The 21,723-nt window shown below is 42.9% G+C and overlaps 1 protein-coding gene across 2 annotated transcripts in view; it reads left to right on the plus strand.

The window, feature by feature from the left end:
- The window catches only part of LOC144596824 (ADP-ribose glycohydrolase MACROD1-like), a 1,032,359-nt gene that overhangs the window by 37,296 nt on the left and 973,340 nt on the right, over positions 1 to 21,723 (plus strand). For both annotated transcript variants that reach the window (XM_078405658.1, XM_078405659.1), the window contains exon 4: positions 2,775 to 2,885. In XM_078405658.1, the coding sequence (XP_078261784.1) occupies positions 2,775 to 2,885 (111 nt within the window). The remainder of the gene's footprint in view (positions 1 to 2,774; positions 2,886 to 21,723) is intronic.

A 21,723-nucleotide genomic window follows, 5' to 3' on the forward strand; every position in this document is an offset into this window, starting at 1 on the left:
CCAATCCTTAAAGTTAGTGCTGGATTCTTGCTCTGTCAGAAACTACGTAAACATGAACGGCACCTCTGCAACCAGAAACTAATATCAGGGATACTTTGCAGTCTTTCTCAGGTTCCTGATGTGCAATATACCTCAAATCTATCCATAATAATTTTATTGGAACCATCCTGTTGCAATGGATTCTTGAGCTGTCAGATTTATCTCTTATGTTTGAAGCTGTGGACGAGATGTCATCCATCTCTCACAGTGGTAACCTTTGAGTTAGTGTCTGTTTGTATCTCATCTCATCTATCAGCTATATCACTATATCGATGTCCTGCATTCCCTCTCGCCCCACCCCCTCCCCCCCTAGTCGTCCTGCTGGTACCACTGTTCGCATCCTTGTCTCCCTTCATTATCACCTCTTCCCCAGCCAACAATGGGCCATTATGGGATCCACCCTTCCTTGGTCATCTGTTGCCGGCCCTGCTTTGTTCTCCGGGGATGCTACCTGACCATTAACGTCCATGGCGATGAAGTGCTTTGAGATGTTGGTTATGGTGCCTCTCAACTCCTGCCTCAAAAAGAACTTCGACCCATTACAGTTTGCCTACCGCCACACCAGGTCAACGTAGGATGCAATCTCACTGGCTCTCCACTCTGCACTGGACCACTTGGACAATAAAAACACATACATCAGGCAATTGTTCAAAGAGTATAGGTCGGTGTTCAATACCAATATCCCCTCCAAGCTGGTTACCAAGCTCACGAAACTGGGTCTCTTTGCATCTCTCAGCAACTGGATCCTTGACTTCCTCATCAACAGACCACAGCCTGTTCGAATTGGCAAAATCACTTCTTCCGCAATAATAATCAGTAAGGGAGCATATTCCTTATGACCTTAAAAGTTCACGAGAGGAAGAATTCAAGGCTGCGTGCTCAGCCCCCTGTTCTACTCACTCTATACTCATGACTGTGTAGCCGGACACAGTGCGAACTCCATCCACAAGTTTGCCGACGACATCACCGTTGTTGGACGAATTACAGATGGTGATGAGTCAGAGTCTAGAAGTGAGTTTGAACGACTGACCAAATGGTGCCAGCACAACAACCTGGCTCTCAATGTCAGTAGGACCAAGGAACTGATTGTGGACTTTGGAGAAGGAAGGATGAGGATCCATAAACCTATCTATGTCGACGGGACGATGGTGGAGAGAGTTAAAAGCTTCAAATTCCTGGGCGTGCATATTTCCAAAGATCTTTCCTGGACCCAGCACACTGATGCAATTATAAAGAAAGCACATCAACTCTTCCACTTTCTGAGAAGATTACGGTATGACAGAGAGGGTTCTCTTGAACTTCTGTAGGTGTACAGCGGAGAGCATATTGACCGGTTGCATCACGGCCTGGTTTGGCATCTAGAACGCCCAGGAGTGATGAAGACTGCAAAAAGTTGTGAACACTGCACAGTCCATCACGGATCCTGACCTCTCCACCATCAAGGGGATTTACTGGAGTCGCTGCCTCAAAAAGGCAGCCAGCATCATCGGAGACCCACACCACCCTGGCCACACACTCATTTCACCCCTGCCATCGGGAAGAAGGTACAGGAGCCTGAAAACGTTAGCGTCCAGGAACAGCTTCTTCCCTACAGCCATTAAATACCCTCCGACTATTAAACACTACAACCTCAAACATGCTCTGAACTACATAGACTATTATTGTTATTATTGCACTATTATTGTTTGTTTTTTATGCATTTGTGGGTATATACGCACATTGAACGTTTTCTTTCTCATTTATTATATTGTTTACAGTGTACTATGTTTACATATTCTGCTGCTGCAAGTAAGAATTTCATTGTTCTATCTGGGACATATGACAATAAAACACTCTTGACCCTTGACTCTTGTCTTCATTATCAAGTAGTAATCTGGCAGAGTAAATAACCCAAAGAGGCTCACTAAATTTCAAGTAAATGGAACTAAATTCAAACAGATTTTATAAAAGGCAAAGAGCCTTCCAGAATATTACTCAGTGATCAATGGCAAATACCCATCTTTTGTATGATGTCCATTGTTGTAAACATGTTAATTTTCTTGGGAAATAAAAATATTTGTTACTAGCTTGAGATGTTTTTCTTTTCTTGTTAACCTGATAATTTTATGTTCTGTCCCAGGTTCAAACATAAATTAATAATGCCTGAAGTTAAATCCACATTTAAAATGGACTGTTTTTGTCAAATTATACCACTAGATGGCCCACAAAGCAATGCTAAAGTTCAAAATATAGTCTTAACTAGACCACGAGGACCTGTTGGGCCCAAACCTCTCCTGCATTGGTGCAGTACCCTTTCCCCATCCTCCTCCTCCCTCCTCTCCCCCTCCTCTCCCCTCCCCCTCCTCTCCCCTCCCCCTCCTCTCCCCCTCCCCTCCCCTCCTCTCCCCCTCCCCTCCTTTCCCCCTCCCTCCTCCCCCTCCTCTCCCCTCCTCTCCATGTCCCCCTCCTCTCCCCTCCCCTCCTCTCCCCCTCCACCTCCTCTCCCCCTCCACCTCCTCTCCCCTCCCCTCCTCTCCCCTCCCCCTCCTCTCCCACTCCCCCTCCTCTCCCACTCCCCCTCCTTTTCCCCTCCCCCTCCTCTCCCCTCCCCCTCCCCCTCCTCTCCCCTCCCCCTCCTCTCCCCCTCCTCTCTCCCTCCTCCCCCTCTCTCCCTCTCCTCCCCTCCCTCTCTATTTGTGGTTTTGTCTTGAAGTGGTGGAAAAGTGCTAATGCATATGCTTTATTTCATGTTGCAGGTGAAGAACATGAAGAGTTCTCTGCTCAGAAGGACTCCAAGCTGAGCGATACCGTATCATTGTACCGAGGCGATATAACAAAACTTAAAGTTGATGCGGTAGTAAATGCAGGTTGGTACTTTCATCAATGAGCCACCAGTGGGTCAAATATTGTTATGAATTAGTTAAATCTCACGAATGTAGCATGCCAAAACGCTTATTGAAATGAATGTTACATCTTGAAAGCACAGCTAAAATGAGTACATTTTCTGTTCTTGCAAGAATGACTGCAGATGCTGAATATCTGAAATAGACAACAACATTCCTGAAATAGACAGGTTCAAATAGCATTTGCCGAATATTTCCAGCGTTTTCTGTTTAAAATCATGTTTTCAGTTGAGTTTCACATTTTTATTCAACACGGTGACGCAAGAGAAGATCACTTTGATTTACTACTTACTGTTGATTGATTGTAACGAAGCAATGGGACTGAAATTTAAAGTCATTTCTTCAAAACTTCTCAATTGTAGGAGGAGTGTGTACCTTTTAAGGCCCGTAAAATTGTCAGTGAATTTGTCATAGATCATTTAGGGTAGTTTGCCTGTAAAAGTTCTGTTTACCACTGCCTTAAATCTACCACATGGTCCAGAATTTGCAGACAATGGAAACTACCTGCTAAATACACTTAATTGTGCACATCTCCCACAGTCAAAGATGCTGGAATTTCAAGCAAGAGTCAAGAAAGTCGAGAGTGTTTGATTGTCAACTGTCTCGACCACGGAACGATGAAATTCAATTCTTACTTGCTGCAGCTTTTTACAGGCCCATTTACACAATAGCAAACAAATAAATTCAGTTGTACAATAATCAGTCATGCTGGTAACCAGACCATAATAATGCAAAACCCAGGCCAGTAGTGTAACCAAAACACAGCCCATAGTACATGGAAGCTGCTGAGGCAGGGCTGTGGTTGGTGGTGTGCAGTGCTCAAGAGCCTGATAGTTGGTGGGATGAAGATGTTCTTGAATCTGGAGGTCACAGTTTGCAGGCGCTTGTTCCCTCCCCATTGTGCATGGTGGTAGACTATCTTAACTTTAATTGTTGGTCTTAATGATCGCTCCTAGCGAAGACATCCAACGGTCTTCAAGATCTCAAATAGAATCTGCCACCACAAGATAATCAATAAGCATCAAAAAGGTGTCTGAAATCAATCACTGTCCGGAATGCACGAGTCATAGAATATCCCATTGAATGTGCCTTTGATTCTCTATTTGTGAGCATAACATTTTGTGTTCACATTTCCATTGCAAGTTGACTTAATTGAAGAAGTACTTTTGAGCCTTTTCAAACAAATTGCTTAAAGAAAGACTTAAAAGCTGCTTTCTTGCCAGCTTTAGGGGTGTACATTGTGTCTGGTCCTACATCCTTAACCATTTACAAATAAGTATTTTCACATTTTTGATAGATAGTGGTGAGGATATCTGTATCGTATTATATGGCAACAGGTTTCTTAATCCGAGGTTGAAAAGAAGACAAAACATACATGCATTAGCGCCATAGAAGGTGGGAAGATGGTGCTCAGATGTGTACGTGACATTCCCATTGAGAGTCCACAACTCCAGATTGTGGACTTTGAAGAGTTGACCCCAGTGTGTTATCATGCATGATCGTTTAGAAACATAGAAACATAGAAAATAGGTGCAGGAGGAGGCCATTCAGCACTTCGAGCCAGCACCGCCATTCAATGTGATCATGGCTGATCATCCACAATCAGCAACCCGTGCCTGCCTTCTCCCCATATCCCTTGATTCCACTAGCCCCTCGAGCTCTATCTAACTCTCTTTTAAATTCATCCAGTGAATTGGCTTCCACTGCCTTCTGTGGCAGAGAATTCCACAAATTCACAACTTTATTTATTTCGGAAAGGAAAATCTTTTCTCACTGGCTAGAAATGTTGAGAACCAGTTGTCACATCTTGAAAGTGTCTGACAAAAGAAACAATAGATACAGGATTTTTTTTTTTAAACGGCATGAGTCATTGTTAACTAGAATATACTGCCAGGAAGAGTGGGGGGAGAATGTTTAGTCTTAGCTTGCAAAAAAGGATTTAAATGCACACTTGAAGGAAAACGTTTGCAGGATATGGAATAAGACTTGCAATGTTGCTCTTCAAAGACGTGATATGGGATGAAAGGCCCCCTGTTATGCTGTAACATTTTTATGGTTCTATAATTGTCCAGAGAGGTACGTCATCAAATTGAATGATTGATTGAAAGACACAGCATGGAAATAAGCCCTTCAACCCAATGAGTCTACGCCTGTCAAACCAGTCTGGTTTACCACACAGGCCTTGACTGTAGTGGACAAAGATAATTGCTCAACACAACCTTCGTTGGGGGATGGGTATAAATGTTGGCTTTGCAAACACTGCTTTCAATCTATGAAATACATTTTCCGTCAAAAAATTCTCCATCACAATAGACAATAGACAATAGGTGTAGGAGTAGGCCATTCGGCCCTTCGAGCCAGCACCGCCATTCAATGTGATCATGGCCGATCATTCTCAATCAGTACCCCGTTCCTGCCTTCTCCCCATACCCCCTGACTCCGCTATCCTTAAGAGCTCTACCTAGCTCTCTCTTGAATGCATTCAGAGAATTGGCCTCCACTGCCTTCTGAGGCAGAGAATTCCACAGATTCACAACTCTCTGACTGAAAAAGTTTTTCCCCATCTCCGTTCTAAATGGCCTCCCACTTATTCTTAAACTGTGGCCCCTGGTTCTGGACTCCTCCAACATTGGGAACATGTTTCCTGCCTCTAACGTGTCCAACCCCTTAAAAATCTTATACGTTTCGATAAGATCCCCTCTCATCCTTCTAAATTCCAGTGTATACAAGCCTAGTCGCTCCAGTCCTTCAACATATGACAGTCCCGCCATTCCGGGAATTAACCTAGTAAACCTACGTTGCATGAAACATGTTCCCAATGTTGGGGGAGTCCAGAACAAGGGGCCACAGTTTAAGAATAAGGGGTAGGCCATTTAGAACTGAGATGAGGAAAAACGTTTTCAGTCAGAGAGTTGTGAATCTGTGGAATTCTCTGCCTCAGAAGGCAGTGGAGGCCAATGCATTCAAGAGAGAGCTAGATAGAGCTCTTAAGGATAGCGGAGTCAGAGGGTATGGGGAGAAGGCAGGAACGGGGTACTGATTGAGAATGATCAGCCATGATCACATTGAATGGCGGTGCTGGCTCGAAGGGCCGAATGGCCTCCTCCTGCACCTATTGTCTATTGTCTATTGTCTATTGTCTATTGTCTAAGGGTCCTGACCCGAAACGTCCCTAAGAAGAGTCCTGACTGGAAACATCACCTTTCTATGCTCTCCAAGGATGCTGCCTGATCTGCTGAGTTATTCCAGCATTTCGTGTCTTTTCTTGCTAAATCAGCATCTGTAGTTCCTTGTTTCTACTTTATTGTTGCATATCACTTTCTCCTAAACCCCAGCTTGTTTAAAAGGAAAGCAGTCCATGACGATTTTAATTTTCTGTAATAAAAATGTTTCTGATTGAGTTAATTTTAGAGAAATCTGACACGAATGTATCAAATGTATAATTCCCCTTAACATTAGTGTCTGTGATTCCCACTGGTTTAAGCATTCGAAACAATACTTGGGCTGACAGCTGCTTGATTGGCGTTTAAAAGAGAAAAAGACAGCCTAATGTTTGAATAGAGTTATTCATGTGTGCACTGCCTAAACATTTCGCTTTTTTTGTTGACTGGTTTTGTTTTGACAAATGGTGTGTCATCCACAAATATGGAAAATGTGTCTTCTTCCCCCAAGTCTCGGTCCTTAATATATGAATCATAAAAAGCAAGAAGGTGGACACAAAATGCTGGAGTAAATCAGCGGGTCAGGCAGAATCTCTGGAGAGAAGGAATGGGTGACGTTTTGGGTCGAGACCCTTTTTCAGACTGCTTCAGGAGTTTGAAGAAGGGTCTTGACCCGAAACGTCACCCATTCCTTCTCTCTAACAGTCTGAAGGAGGGTCTCGACCGGAAACGTCACCCATTCCTTCTCTCCAGAGATGCTGCCTGACCCGCTGAGTTACTCCAGCATTTTGTGTCTACCTTCGATCTACCAGCATCTGCAGTTTTTTTCCCCACACATAAAAAGCAAGAATGTCAGCACTGATCCCAGAAGAATGTCACTGTTCACCTTCCACCAAATCCTTCCCCCCCCCCCTGTTAGTTGAGGCACGTTATTATACCCATATTTACCTTTCCAGTTTTAGACCTCTATTTTACACACACTTTTTATTGTGTGTGTAACTTTCCATCTGAAATGCACAAGATCAAAGTAGCAATCTTCTGCGTACGTTGAAATATCGCCCTTGTTATTTTCCCCCACAACCTGCCATTCAGCGGCTCATTATAATGGGATACACATGAGGTTATGAAAGATTGTAATGTAAGATTGTAATCAATCCTCCAAGTCGCTGCGCACCATAGTCTTAATGAACAGGTGCAGAAAGGATGAATTCTAATGTGACGTCCTTGCGACAGTTTATCAAGTGATTCCACTGATCACTAATCCATTTTATCTGGCAGCACAATTAATCACGGAGCTTGGAGTTTGCATCTCTGAGTGCAGGGACGGGAAATTAATTCAGAAGTATGATCAATTAAACCAGGGTTTCCAGACCATTTCGGTCTGAAAATCCTTCAAAGTGTACATCACGTTACCATGCATTTTTCAGGATCCAATGCTTTCCCTGGTTTTCGATGCCTTTAAAAAAACAAAACGATGTCTTTTGGCACAGATAGACAGTCAGAACCTTTATCCCACGGTGGAAATTTCAAATACCAGAGGGCAAAGTTTTACGGTGAGAGGAGCAAAGTTTAAAGGGGCAAATGTGTGAGGGGCAAGTTGTTTTTCACACAGAGGGTGGTTGGTGCCCAGGAGTGCTGGCGGAAGAAGATACGATAGTGGCACTAAAGAGGCTTTTGGATGGGCAATAGTAGTGTCGGAAGGAACTGCAGATGCTGGTTTAGTCCAGCAGAGTCTGAAGAAGGGTCTCGACCCGAAACGTCACCCACTCCTTCTCTCCAGAGATGCTGGCTGTCCCGCTGAGTTACTCCAGCATTTTGCGCCTGTCTCCTGGACGGGCAAGGAATGGAGAAATATAGATCACGTGCACGTAGTTTCACTTACCATTATTTTCAGCGTTGACATTGTGGGCCGAAGGGCCAGTTCCTGTGCTGTACTTTTCTCTGTTGTAGAAAAGGTGGATGAACACAATGGTTAACTCGAGATAAAACCAGTGAAGTGAGTGTAACAAACACCCTTTTATTTGCAACGTCATTGGTGATGTTGAGTATTGGTTTAGTTGCATCTTAATAGGGCAACAGATACTCAAAGGATGTTCTGGAATATAAAGACAGCAGTATTCTTCAGCCCAGTATTAAGTTTGTAATGGTAATGTTCTCCTGTGATTCCTCTTGACTGGAAACAGCCTCCGTACCTTTTAATAATTGGTTTTTCAAGCTATTTAATTTTCCTATTCGAAGAGCAAAAATATTATTTTTTTGACGTTTCTCTTTATGAAATCTAATTCCCTTCACAAAGTAGGTTTGAATGATGTCTCCTTGCAAGTTCTTGACACTTGGGCAAACTGGTTGAAATTCCATGACTTGTTTTTTACTTTCACAGCCAAGTTCACATGTCCAAATCATGTGGCAGTGCGAGAATGATATCTCTCTACCGTTTGTCAGTTGAGAGATATAACTTAAAGCTAAAAATGTTTGACACAGATATTTAGGCTGCCACTTCAGGCAGCAGTGCATGAGTGGGAGACTGACAGAGGCACTCTCCTGGGTGTAAATAAAAGACCTAGTGAGATGGTTTGAAGAACAATGGAGTTTTTCCCTGTATAAAAAAAACAATATATATCCATCGTACTGCACCAAAAGCAGAATATCTGGCTATTTATTTTAGAGATATGGCATGGAAATGGGCCCTTCGGCCCACCGAATCCATGCTTACCGGCGATCACCCGTACACTAGTTCGACCCTAAGCACGAGGGACAATTTACACAAGCCAATTAACCTACAAAACCTGCACGTCTTTGGAATGTGGGAGAAAACCAAAGCACTCGGAGAAAGCACTTCTCAAAGCACTTTGAGAAACCTGAGTGGTCACGGGGTGAACGTACTACAGACGGCACCCTTAGTCAGGATGGAACCTGAGTCTCTGGCGCTGTAAGGCAGCAACTCCATCGCTGCACCACAGTGCCACTCCACTGCTCATATGAGCTTGCTGTGTGCAAGTTGGTTGCCATGTTTACAATAACAAAAAATGCTGATAAGTATTTAAGTTTAAAATTAAGCTACATTTATCAACAACTTTTTTCCATCAATATACACCCCCCATTTGATTTTGATTTTGTGACCAGTCAACTTCTAATTGAATTAAACTGGTAACTAAAAAATCAAAAATCAATACATGTTAAAAAAATATGAAAATCTAGATTTTAGCTTTCTTGAGGTGTATCTCTGTGGTATATTGAGATTAACAGAGGCATCTTTTTTTGGATGAAAGACCATAGGCTTGATTGAACCAACCATGTGGAACAGGGCATTATCCGTGGTATCCCGGAAGCACATACCGTAATTAATATTTAATGGACAGTCCATGGGTGATGTTGATCATATATTCAGTTCGGGTGTACATCGTCATGTTGCAAAAATATTCAATAATTTACCAGGATGATATCAGAACTCTGATGTATTTTTCAGTAAAGATGATCATATAAGGATCATTTTTTCCTGAGAAAACGGCGACTATAGATTTCAACGTTGTAAAAGGTTTGAACGTCAAAGAGACAATGGTATTTAAGGGACACACAAAAGCATACAAGTCATGTATTAAATAATTTTATTTGATTCACAGATTTTTGATGGGTAATGGGTAAAATTGGGTGAAATGGAGTGTCTGGAATTTGGTTTGTTTGTCATTATCATGGATTCCTTTAAGGCTCCTGCTTAATATCTACCACTGCCAATAATGCATGCCCCTATGCCCAAATGCTGAGTTACTCCACCATTTTGTGCATACTTCCAGGTAGGGTTGCCAACTTTCTCACTCTCAAATAAGGTAAAAAGGTGATGTCACCGCCCACCCCCCACATGACCCCACCCAGCCAGCGGCCACGTGCTTCCCCTCCACCAATGGCGGCCACCCGGGCTGGGAGGCGGGTTGCTACGCAACCTCCGTTAGGCGGCCTCCGGGCCTACACTGTCCGGGCCTACAGCGGCCCCCAGGCCTACAGTGTCCGGGCCTACAGTGTCCGGGCCTAAAGTGTCCGGGCCTACAGTGTCCGGGCCTACAGTGTCCGGGCCTACAGTGTCCGGGCCTACAGTGTCCGGGCCTACAGTGTCCGGGGCTACAGTGTCCGGGTCTACAGTGCCCCCCGGGCCTAATACGGGACAACCCAATTTAGCCCACTATAGGGTATGTCCCGGCTAACACGGGACAGTTGGCACCCCTTCTTCCAGGAGACATGGGTATGTCTCCTGGAAGTTTTCACAATATGGTGGAGTCTCTCAGACAGTCAAGCAGCATCATGGTTTGGGGACGTTTCGGGTCGGAACCCTTCTTCTGAATTTCTCCTGGTCGTTTCGGTGCCTCCAAGAGAATTTGCAACTCATTGAAGTTTTGGTTTTGCATGACAATGTGGACACTGGCCTCCAGGTGGCAGTCTTCAATTGATTGCCATATTTTCTGAAATAAATTCACCAGGCTGGAACTTATTGGAAAATAGTAAGTGCTGCTAATTATGGTACAGCAGCTTCAAGTGACAAGCAGCTTCACAGTTAAATGTGAATATCTACAAGATGCTCACTGCATTGGGCTATTCTTCTGCTTGCTTCAGGAAAGAGTATCTTATCCTTAGCATTGCATTCTTACAAACCTAAAATGTCTTTGCCCATTAAGTTTATGACAGAAAGTTAAAACACGTTGCTATTTCTGTGCAAATTTCTGATCTCTTTTTCGGGTTTTATTGCATCTATTGCACCAAAATAAACAACCTTGCAGAGAGATGTCGATCATTCTAGGTTTTACTCTGCACCATCTCTATCATCAATTTTTAAGTAAATGTTTTCCGAGCTCAAGGATGTAATTGCAAACCTTACGATTGGCACATGCCATTTCATACCCTTGCTATGAGAAAATCTAGCTTACTCAGTTTTTTCTGCATCAAATATATTGTAGCAAAATAGATTTTGAGTGAACTTTTGTAAAGTTGCAGTAACATTATGCTTTTCTGTCAGATTACCTTTTGAATTCATCCGAGCCTTTATAATCACCTGTAATGGGAAAGCATTCAGCTATTTTAGAATTGTGGGCACTGCTCAGGTAGAAATGTCAAATGCATATCTTTTCGAGTGATGTATAAGTACCATTTACTCACTTGCACAAGAGGAAAACCCTTTTTTAAAGCTGATTATTGCTTTTGCTTGGTTAGAACATAGAGCAGTGTGGCACAGGAATAGGCCCTTCGGCCCACAATGTTTGTGCCTAACATGATGCCCAATTAAACTGTTCTCGTCTGTCTGTACATGATCCATATCCTATTCCCTGCACATCCATGTGCCTATCTAAATGCTCTTAAACATCACTATTGTATCTTATCAAAATTATTTGAATTGTCAAATGGCCAACATTTTAACTTCTTAAAGAAACTGTGTGGGTGTGCGTGTGTGAAAGAGGAAGAATTATTATTGTTAATAAAATCATCTGCTGCAGCTCCTGTGTTCTATTAAGTAGAATTGAGAATCTCAAGTTTTCATGCACTAATATCCGACTTCAGTCTTTATAGTTAAATTTTCAAGCAAAAATCTTCTCATTATCACCTAATTATCATCTCGGTAGAGCTCGAGGTTAAGAGAGGCTCTAATTATAACTTGATTCTCAAGTGGGGCATATTTCAACTAAGAAAATGTAAACATTCTAATTGCTAACAACAGTCAGAGACACACAATTGCATCCTGCATTTTCTCATCCAAATTTATCTGTGGTATTGTGTGTAACAAAAAAAATGTTTGTATATAATGTGATTCAGACACTGACATCATTTTACACAGTCTGGGCGATCTTTTCGCTGAACCCCTCCGCTCAGTCCACCTGAGGCCTACATGATCTCCCGGTTGCCGAACACTTTAACTCCCCCTCCCATTCCCATACTGACCTTTCTGTCATGGACCTCCTCAACTTTCAGAGTGAGGCCAAACGCAAATTGGAGGAACAGCACCTCATATTTCGCTTGGACAGCTTACAACCGAACGGTATGAATATTGATTTCTCTAACTTCAAGTAACCTTTACTTTTGCTCTCTCTCTATCCCACCACCACCTAGTTCTCCGATTAGTTTCACTGTCTTGATTAATTTTACTGTTTGTATACCTCGTCATCTTCTCCTCATCCAACAATGAACCATTCTACACTTCCTTTATCATCGTCTGCTTTAATCACCTCTTTTCCAACCTTACATGCTCTTTGTACCCTTCCATACCATATCTTGTTTTCCCCTTCCCTGACTCTCAGTCTGAAGAAGGGTATCCGCCCGAATCGTCACCCATTCCTTCTCTCCAGAGATGTTGCCTGTTCGTCCTGCTGAGTTACTCCAGCATTTTGTGCCTATCTTCTTTTTAATAAAAGATGGATTTGCAAAGCTGAAATGGCCTGGTTATTTTGACTTTGTTTATGCTTCACAGGCCTTTTCAGGACACATCTTCGACCTGAAGCATCACCTATCCATCTTCTTCAGAAATGCTATTTGACCTGCTGAGTTACTCCAGCACTTTTTGCCCTTTCTTTTGTAAACCAGCATCTGCAATTCCGTGTTTCTTAATTCATCCAATCCTGTCTGTGCTTCCTTTCCCCTTCTTCGGGCTTAAATAGATTACCTAGAGAAAAACATCTTTGCTCTTTGCCTCAATATAGTGTTCCATGTCTAGTGTTCCATGTCACTAAGTTCATAAGTGACAGGAGCAGAATTAGGCCATTCGGCCCATCAAGTCTACTCCGCCATTCAATCATGGCTGATCTATCTTTCCCTCTTAGCCGCATTCTCCTGCCTTCTCCCCATAACCCCTGACACCCGTACTAATCAGAAGGTATTGTATAGAAGGTATCACAAAATGCTGCAGCAACTCAGGAGAGAAGGAATGGGTGACGTTTCGGGTTGAGACCCTTCTTCAGACTGATGCCAGGGGAGGGCACGGGACAAAGAAAGGATGTAGTTGGAGACAGGAAGACAGTTGGAGAACTGGGAAGGGGGAGGGGAAAGGGAGGGACAGAGGAGCTATCTGAAGTTGGAGAAATCAACGCTCATACTGCTGGGGTGTAAGCTGCCCAAGCGAATCCTGGATTGTATCCTGAATCTACCACTGGATTTAATAGTGACTTTCTGTATTAATGGGTCTGAATTTTGATTCTTTGGCAAGGTTAAAGATGATTTTTTTTTCTGCATCTGCCTAACAAACCCTTTAATATTCTCTATCAACCATGTCACATCATTCTTAAGCCATCTTTTTTTGGAGAGAAAGCAGCAGCACTTTGTTCCGCTGAAGCCGGTGAGTTCATCCTTTCAGTTCTTGCCAAATATTCTGACACATTATGTGCAACATCTCTGGGGGAAAACACGTTTTCAAAATAATTTGAAAATCAAGCGTTTAATTAAAATCTGCAGAAACTATTAGCTTTAAGTTGTCATTGTAGAGTCATAGAGTCATACAGTGCGGAAACAAGCCCTTCAGCCCAATCTGCCCACATGTCCCATCTACACTAGTCCCATCTACCAGCGGTTTGGCCCATATTTCTCTAAACCTATCCAATCCATGTACTATCCTATCCTATCCATCTTCTGGATGATTTATTTGGTTCTGGCGAAGTGTCTGGCGCTTGACATGTTAACTGTTTCTCCTTCCGCAGATGCTGCTGGACCTGCTGAGTGTTTCCAGCGTTTGCAGGGTTTCTTAAAAGTACATTTTATGTTGGCATTCAATCCCAATTATTCCTGAATTACTGATCTCAGTTTGATCCTCCTCTGAATAGTGATCTCGTGTTGAATATTGAAATAAAATTTCTGATTGAATACGACAACGTAGATTTGTTTAGATCAGTGCTTCTTAAACTACTTCAGTGTCATTCACCCTTGAGTCTTTATCACTAAATTTCATTCACCCTCGACTAAATTTTCTTATGTTTTTTGGTAATTTTCGTCTTATTCTCCCTTGTGTATAATTTATATATATTAAGTCATTCACCCTTCATTCACCCCTCTAGTTTCATTCACCCCAAAATAATTTCATTCATCCTCGGGTGAACCATTCACCTGTTTAAAAGCACAGGTTTAGATTATTGTCACATTCACCAGTGTGCATACAAGCAAAGAATGTCATTGTGACTTGTCACGTGACAATAAAGCATTAATCAATCAATCAATCAATCAATCAATTAATGAATTAATTCATCCATGCACAAATTGGGTGAGGTACAGGTACAATGAACATCTTGCAGCAGCATTGCAGGCACATAGACCTAATGCAAGGCAAGGACACAAAAACGTAAATTGTACAGAAATTACTCACTAACCTTTGACCAGGAGGTGGAAGAGCAAAAAAGAGAATGGTCAGGATGGCAGGCATCCTAGACGATACTTGCAGCCGTCCTGATGCAACACTTTTCGAGGATGGACTGGATGGAAGGAAGTGTTGAGTCTTTGATGGACTGAGCTGTGTTCACCACTCTGTAAATCTGGTTGCCAAATGTCCCGTATTAGCCGGGACATCCCGTATTTTGGGTTAAATTGGTTTGTCCCATACAGAACCGCCTTTGTCCCGTATGAGGCCCAGGGGGCGTAGTAGGCCCGGGGGCGTAGTCGGCCTGGACAGTGTAGGCCCGGACAGTGTAGGCGCTGTCTAATGGAGGTTGCGTAGCAACCCGCCTCCCGGCCCTGGCGGCCGCCATTGGTGGAGCGGGAGCATGTGGCCACTGGCTGGGTGAGGTCACGTGGTGCGCGGGGCGGTGATGTCACCTTGTCCCTTATTTGGGAGTGAGATAGTTGGCACCCCTAGTTCTGGTCAAGAACAGAGCAGTTACCATGACAGGCTGAAATGCATTCCATCAGAATGCTTTCTGCAGGGCATCTGAAGAGGTTTGAGAGAATTACGGTGGACATGGTGAATCTTCGCAGATATTGATGTGTTTTCTTGATCACCACATCAATGTGAAGGGACCAGCAGCACAACATTATGTAAACATAGTACTCTTTAAAACCCATAATAAACAACAAACGAAAGGGCAGTACGGTGGCGTAGCGACTGTCTTGCAGCCCCAGAGACCCGGGTTCATTCCTGACTGCAGGTGCTTGTGTGTGTGGAGTTTTGTACATTCTCCCTGGTGACCTGCATTAGTTTTCTCCAAGATCTTTGGTTTCCTCCCACACTCTAAAGACATACAGGTTTGTCGGCTGGTTGGCTTGGTATAAATGTAAATTGTCCCTAGTGTGTCGGACAGTGTTAGTTTGCCGGGATCGCTGGTCGGTGCAGACTCAGTGGGCCGAAAGGTCTGTTTCCGCGCTGTATCACTGATCTAAACTAAAGTATATATGGCCTGATGGTTGTAGGAAGGAGCTGCTCCTGAACCTGGACATTGCAGTTTTCAGACTCCTGCACCTTCTTCCTGATAGCAGGAGTGAACTGAGAATGTGGCCTGGGTGGTGTGGACCTCTGATGATGCTGCTGCCTTTTTGAGGCTGCGTCTCTTGTAGTTCCCTTTGATGGTGGGAAGGTCAGTACCCGTGATGGACCGGGCAGTATTTACCAGTTTTTGCAATCTTCCAGTCTGAAGAAGGGTCCCAAGCTGACCCGCTGAGTTACTCCAGCACTTTGTGTCTATCTTTGGTAGAAACCACCATCTGCAGTTCTTTGTTTCTACATTAAGCATAGAATGCATGGTTCGGTGTTGAAATTTTGATCGCACTTTCAGTTGTTCATCAGGCAAAACCTACTTAACCTCAAAATCAGATCTAACAAATTATTTATCTTGTTTGTAAAAACTTTGTTCTAAATTACATCTAGAATAAGTACACCCGTATTCACCCTATTCACCCTATTGATACACCCATACTAATCAAGAATCTATCTATTTCTGCATTAAAAATATCAATTGGCTTCCGCAGCCTTCTGTGACAAAGAATTCCACAGGAATGTCCTTTAATTATGAGGCTATGACCGCTAGTCCTAGACTCTCCCACGACTGAAAACATCCTCTCCACATCTCACTATTCTGTACATTTTAAGGTAGAGTAACTCTGTGAATCAAAGATTTATTTTCCTCTGGCTTCCAAAAAATTTTCAGCATATGCTTTAGTTATTGTATTGGAGATGATAATACTCTACCATTTTAATTTATATGAAACATTTGCTTCGCCACTCTGCAGAAATGCATGAGGGCACTGCCTGAGTGTGCTGCCTGAGTGTGCTGCCTGAGTGTGCCATTTTGCAGCGTAACCTTTCGCCATTGAATATTAGATTTAATCGCAGCCGAGACTCTCTCAGATTACAACCACGATAAATGTTGCATTTTGATGGATTTCCATCCACTTTCAGGGGGACAAAGTTCTGCAACGTAAAATTAACCTGCTCCAAAACCTGACCCTTAATTTGCAAAATCCGACTTGCGAAAGATCAAAGCCAGGGAGTGAAGGATTGAAAATGTCATGCTAATAAATCAACATTCCACTGTTTGAGGTAAACTTTACTCTGCCGCTCTGTCTGCCTGGGTTAGGAGAACTTTATTACAATTTATTAATATCATGCTTGACATTGTAGCTTGTAGTGCTGCAGCTGTTAAAGTGGAACGTACACCATCCATTTACAAATGCCGTCAGCTTTTAAGGAATAAGAAATAAATTGTTCACCATTGCACAAGTTAGATGTTTAAATCAATTAATTTTTACTTCTCATCTGGAGATCAAAAGGTTATTGATTCTAATATTGATAAACTATTCCTTCTTCATCCATCGTAGATTTTACTCGGAAATATTCCTGTTACTAATTTGTTCTAATGTGGTACCAAGGATTACAGGTGAAAGAAAATTCATTCATTTTTGCCTTTGTTCTTTGCCTCAGGTAAGGGTTTCTAGCTTTATTTTAGTGTATTAGTTTTGTTTATTATTGTCATGTGTACCAAGATACAGTGAAATGCTTTTCTTTTTGTTGCTGTTAACTAGTCAGTGGAAAGACAATACATGATTGCAATAAAATAGTCCTTAGTGTGCAGATACAGGATAAAGGGTATAACGTTTAGTGCAAGATAAAGTCTGATTAAAGATCGAAGGTCTCCAATGAGATAGAATGACAGGACCGCTCTCCAGCTGGTGAGAGGATGGTTCAGTCGCCTGTTCATTCATCTTTCATCGTTCATTTAGTTTGAGAATGATGTCCAACTTCTGACTGGGAAGGAATTGGTCACTTGAGAGATGTTACTCGATATCCTTCCATGACCGAGTTGTGAAATTGCGGAATTCTCTGCCACAGAAGGCAGTAGAGGCCAATTCACTGGATGAATTTAAAAGAGAGTTAGATAGAGCTCTAGGGGCTGGTGGAATCAAGGGATATGGGGAGAAGGCAGGCACGGGTTACTGATTGTGGATGATCAGCCATGATCACAATGAATGGCGGTGCTGGCTCGAAGGGTCGAATGGCCTCCTACTGCACCTATTGTCTGTGTTTCTCTGTTTCTACGACCTTGACTTAGACGAAGGGATTAAAAGTACCATTAGCAAATTTGCAGATGATACTAAGTTGGGGGGTAGTGTGAATTGTGAGGAAGATGCAATAAGGCTGCAGGGTGACTTGGACAGGTTGTGTGAGTGGGCGGATACATGGCAGATGCAGTTTAATGTAGATAAGTGTGAGGTTATTCACTTTGGAAGTAAGAATAGAAAGGCAGATTATTATCTGAATGGTGTCAAGTTAGGAGGAGGGGGAGTTCAACGAGATCTGGGTGTCCTAGTGCATCAGTCAATGAAAGGAAGCATGCAGGTACAGCAGGCAGTGAAGAAAGCCAATGGAATGTTGGCCTTCGTAACAAGAGGAGTTGAGTATAGGAGCAAAGAGGTCCTTCTACAGTTGTACCGGGCCCTGGTGAGACCGCACCTGGAGTACTGTGTGCAGTTTTGGTCTCAAAATTTGAGGAAGGATATTCTTGCTATGGAGGGCGTGCAGCGTAGGTTCACTAGGTTAATTCCCGGAATGTCAGGATTGTCGTATGTTGAAAGGCTGGAGCGATTGGGATTGTATACACTGGAATTTAGAAGGATGAGGGGGGATCTTATTGAAACATATAAGATAATTAGGGGATTGGACACATTAGAGGCAGATAACATGTTCCCAATGTTGGGGGAGTCCAGAACAAGGGGCCACAGTTTAAGAATAAGGGGTAGGCCATTTAGAACGGAGATGAGGAAGAACTTTTTCAGTCAGAGAGTGGTGAAGGTGTGGAATTCTCTGCCTCAGAAGGCAGTGGAGGCCAGTTCGTTGGATGCTTTCAAGAGAGAGCTGGATAGAGCTCTTAAGGATAGCGGAGTGAGGGGGTATGGGGAGAAGGCAGGAACGGGGTACTGATTGAGAGTGATCAGCCATGATCGCATTGAATGGCGGTGCTGGCTCGAAGGGCTGAATGGCCTACTCCTGCACCTATTGTCTATTGTCTATTGTCTATTGTCTTGTGCCTTCAATATCGTCTATTTTCCAAACCCTATGCATGTGATGTTTTCATACGCTGCTGCAATTTTTCCATTACGGTAAGAATATGCAGGGATGGGTGGAGGTAGTGGGTGAGGACTAGAGAATGAGGCTATGTCAGCTGAATGCCCATCATTACCTCATCATAACACAGTCACCATGAGACACTCTGATGTCTGCCACAGTTGGCATCTGTGAAGATGCTCAAAGAACAAACAAGATGTACTAGTGGACGGAGGATCAAGGGAGACAGAGGAACTGAAAGAAATTTGCATTCAGCGAGAAATGATATTGGATAGACTGATGGGGCTGAAGGCTGATAAATCCCCAGAGCCTGATGGTCTGCATCCCAGGGTACCCAAGGAGGTGGCTTTAGAAATCGTGGATGCATTGGTGATCATTTTCCAATGTTTAATTGATTCAAGATCAGTTCCTGTGGATTGGAGGGTAGCTAATGTTATCCCACTTTTCAAGAAAGGAGCAAGTGATTAAACGGGGAATTATAGACCAGTTAACCTGACATCGGTGGTGGGGAAGATGCTGGAGTCAATTATTAAAGAGGTAATAATGGCGCATTTGGATAGCGGTAAAGGGATTGGTCCAAGTCAGCAAGGATTTATGAAGGGGAAATCCTGCTTGCTTAATCTTCTGGAATTTTTTGAGGATGTGACAAGTAAAATGGATGAAAGAGAGCCAGTGGATGTAGTGTATCTAGACTTTCAGAAAGCCTTTGATAAGGTACCACATGGGAGGTTGGTAGGAAAAATTAGAGCACATGGTATTGGGGGTAGGGTATTGTCATGGATAGAGAATTGGTTGGCAGACAGGAAGCAAAGACTAGGAATAAACGGGTCCTTTTCAGAATGGCAGGCAGTTGCGAGTGGAGTGCTGCAAGGCTCGGTGCTGGGGCCGCAACTATTTACAATATATATGAATGATTTGGATGATGGAATTAGAAGTAACACTAGCAAGTTTCCGGATGTCACAAAGCCGGGTGGTAGTGTGAACTGCGAAGAGGATGTTAGGAGGTTGCAGGGTGACTTGGATAGGTTGAGTGAGTGGGCAGACGCATGGCAGATGCAGTATAATGTAAATAAATGTGAGGTTATCCACTTTACAATAGACAATAGATAATAGACAATAGGTGCAGGAGAAGGCCATTCGGCCCTTCGAGCCAGCACCGCCATTCAATGTGATCATGGCTGATCACAATCAGTACCCCGTTAGCGGCACTTTAGCGACAAAAATAAGGAGGCAGATTATTATCTCAATGGTGTCAGATTAGGTAAAGGGAAAGTGCAACGAGACCTTGGAGTCCTTGTACACCAGTCACTGAAATTAAACGGGGAGGTACAAAAAGGACGGGTTGCATCTGAACCCGAGGGGAACCAATATCCTGGCGGGGAGATTTGCTAAAATAACTGCGGAGACTTTAAACTAGTACGGTTGGGGGGAGGGACTCAAACACAGATAGCTAATAGGCAGTGTGTGAGGCAGGAGGCAGAAAAGGGAAACACTCAGACCCAATATGTAGGAGAGAAAGAAGGGAAAAGAAATAAACTGAGAATAAGAAATGATGGGTCCCTTAAATGTGTATATTTTAATGCTAGGAGCATTGTAAGAAAGGTGGATGAGCTTAGAGCCTGGATTGACATCTGGAAGTATGATGTTGTGGCGATCAGTGAAACATGGCTGCAGGAGGGTTGCGATTGGCAATTAAATATTCCAGGATTTCATTGTTTCAGATGTGATAGAATCGGAGGGGCAAGAGGTGGGGGTGTTGCATTGCTTGTCAGGGAGGATATCACAGCAGTGCTTTGGCAGGACAGACTAGAAGGCTCGATTAAGGAGGCTGTTTGGGTGGAACTCAGAAATGAGAAAGGTTTAGCAACACTTATAGGGGTGTATTATAGACCGCCAAATAGGGAACGAGAATTGGAAGAGCAAATATGTAAGGAGATAGCAGATATTAGTAGTAAGCACAGAGTGGTGATTGTGGGTGATTTCAATTTTCCGTATATAGACTGGGAATCACATTCTGTTAAAGGGCTGGATGGTTTGGAGTTTGTAAAATGTGTGCAGGATAGTTTTTTGCAGCAATACGTAGAGGTGCCTACCAGAGAAGGGGCAGTGTTGGACCTCCTGTTAGGAAATAAGATGGGTCAGGTGACGGAGGTATGTGTTGAGGAGCACTTTGGGTCTAGTGATCATAATGCCATTAGTTTCAATATCATTATGGAGAAGGTCAAATCTGGACCAAGGGTTGAGATTTTGGATTGGAGAAAGGCTAATTTTGAGGAGATGAGAAAGGATTTAAAAGGAGTGAAATGGAAATTGTTGTTTTATGAAAAGGATATAATAGAGAAATGGAGGATATTTAAAGGTGAAATTTTGAGAGTACAGAGTCTTTATGTCCCTGTTCGGTGGAAAGGAAAGAATAATAATTTGAAAGAGCCGTGGTTTTCCAGGGAAATTGGACACTTGGTTCGGAAAAAGAGGGAGATATACAATAAATATAAGCGGCAGGGAGTAAATGAGGTTCTTGAGGAATATAAAGAATGTAAAAGGAATCTTAAAAAGGAAATTAGAAAAGCGAAAAAAAGATATGAGGCTGCTTTAGCAAGTAATGTAAAAGTAAACCCCAAGGGGTTCTACAGATATGTCAATAGCAAAAGGATAGTGAGGGATAAAATTGGTCCATTAGAGAGTCAGAGTGGACAGCTATGTGCTGAGCCGGAAGAAATGGGGGAGATATTAAACAATTTCTTTTCTTCGGTATTTACCGAGGAGAAGGATATTGAATTATGTGAGGTAAGCGAAACAAGTAGAGTAGTGATGGAAATTAGGAGGATTAAAGAAGAGGAGGTACGGACACTTTTGAAGAATATAAAAGTGGATAAGTCTCCAGGTCCTGATAGGATATTCCCTAGGACATTGAGGGAAGTTAGTGCAGAAATAGCAGGGGCTATGACGGAAATATTTCAAACGTCATTAGAAACAGGGATGGTGCCGGAAGATTGGCGCATTGCGCATGTTGTGCCTTTGTTTAAAAAAGGTTCTAAAAGTAAACCTAGCAATTATAGACCTATTAGTTTGACGTCTGTGGTGGGAAAATTAATGGAAAAGATACTTAGGGACAATATATATAATTATTTGG

Source organism: Rhinoraja longicauda, chromosome 9 (genome assembly GCF_053455715.1).
Source record: "Rhinoraja longicauda isolate Sanriku21f chromosome 9, sRhiLon1.1, whole genome shotgun sequence".
Lineage (NCBI taxonomy): Eukaryota > Metazoa > Chordata > Chondrichthyes > Rajiformes > Arhynchobatidae > Rhinoraja > Rhinoraja longicauda.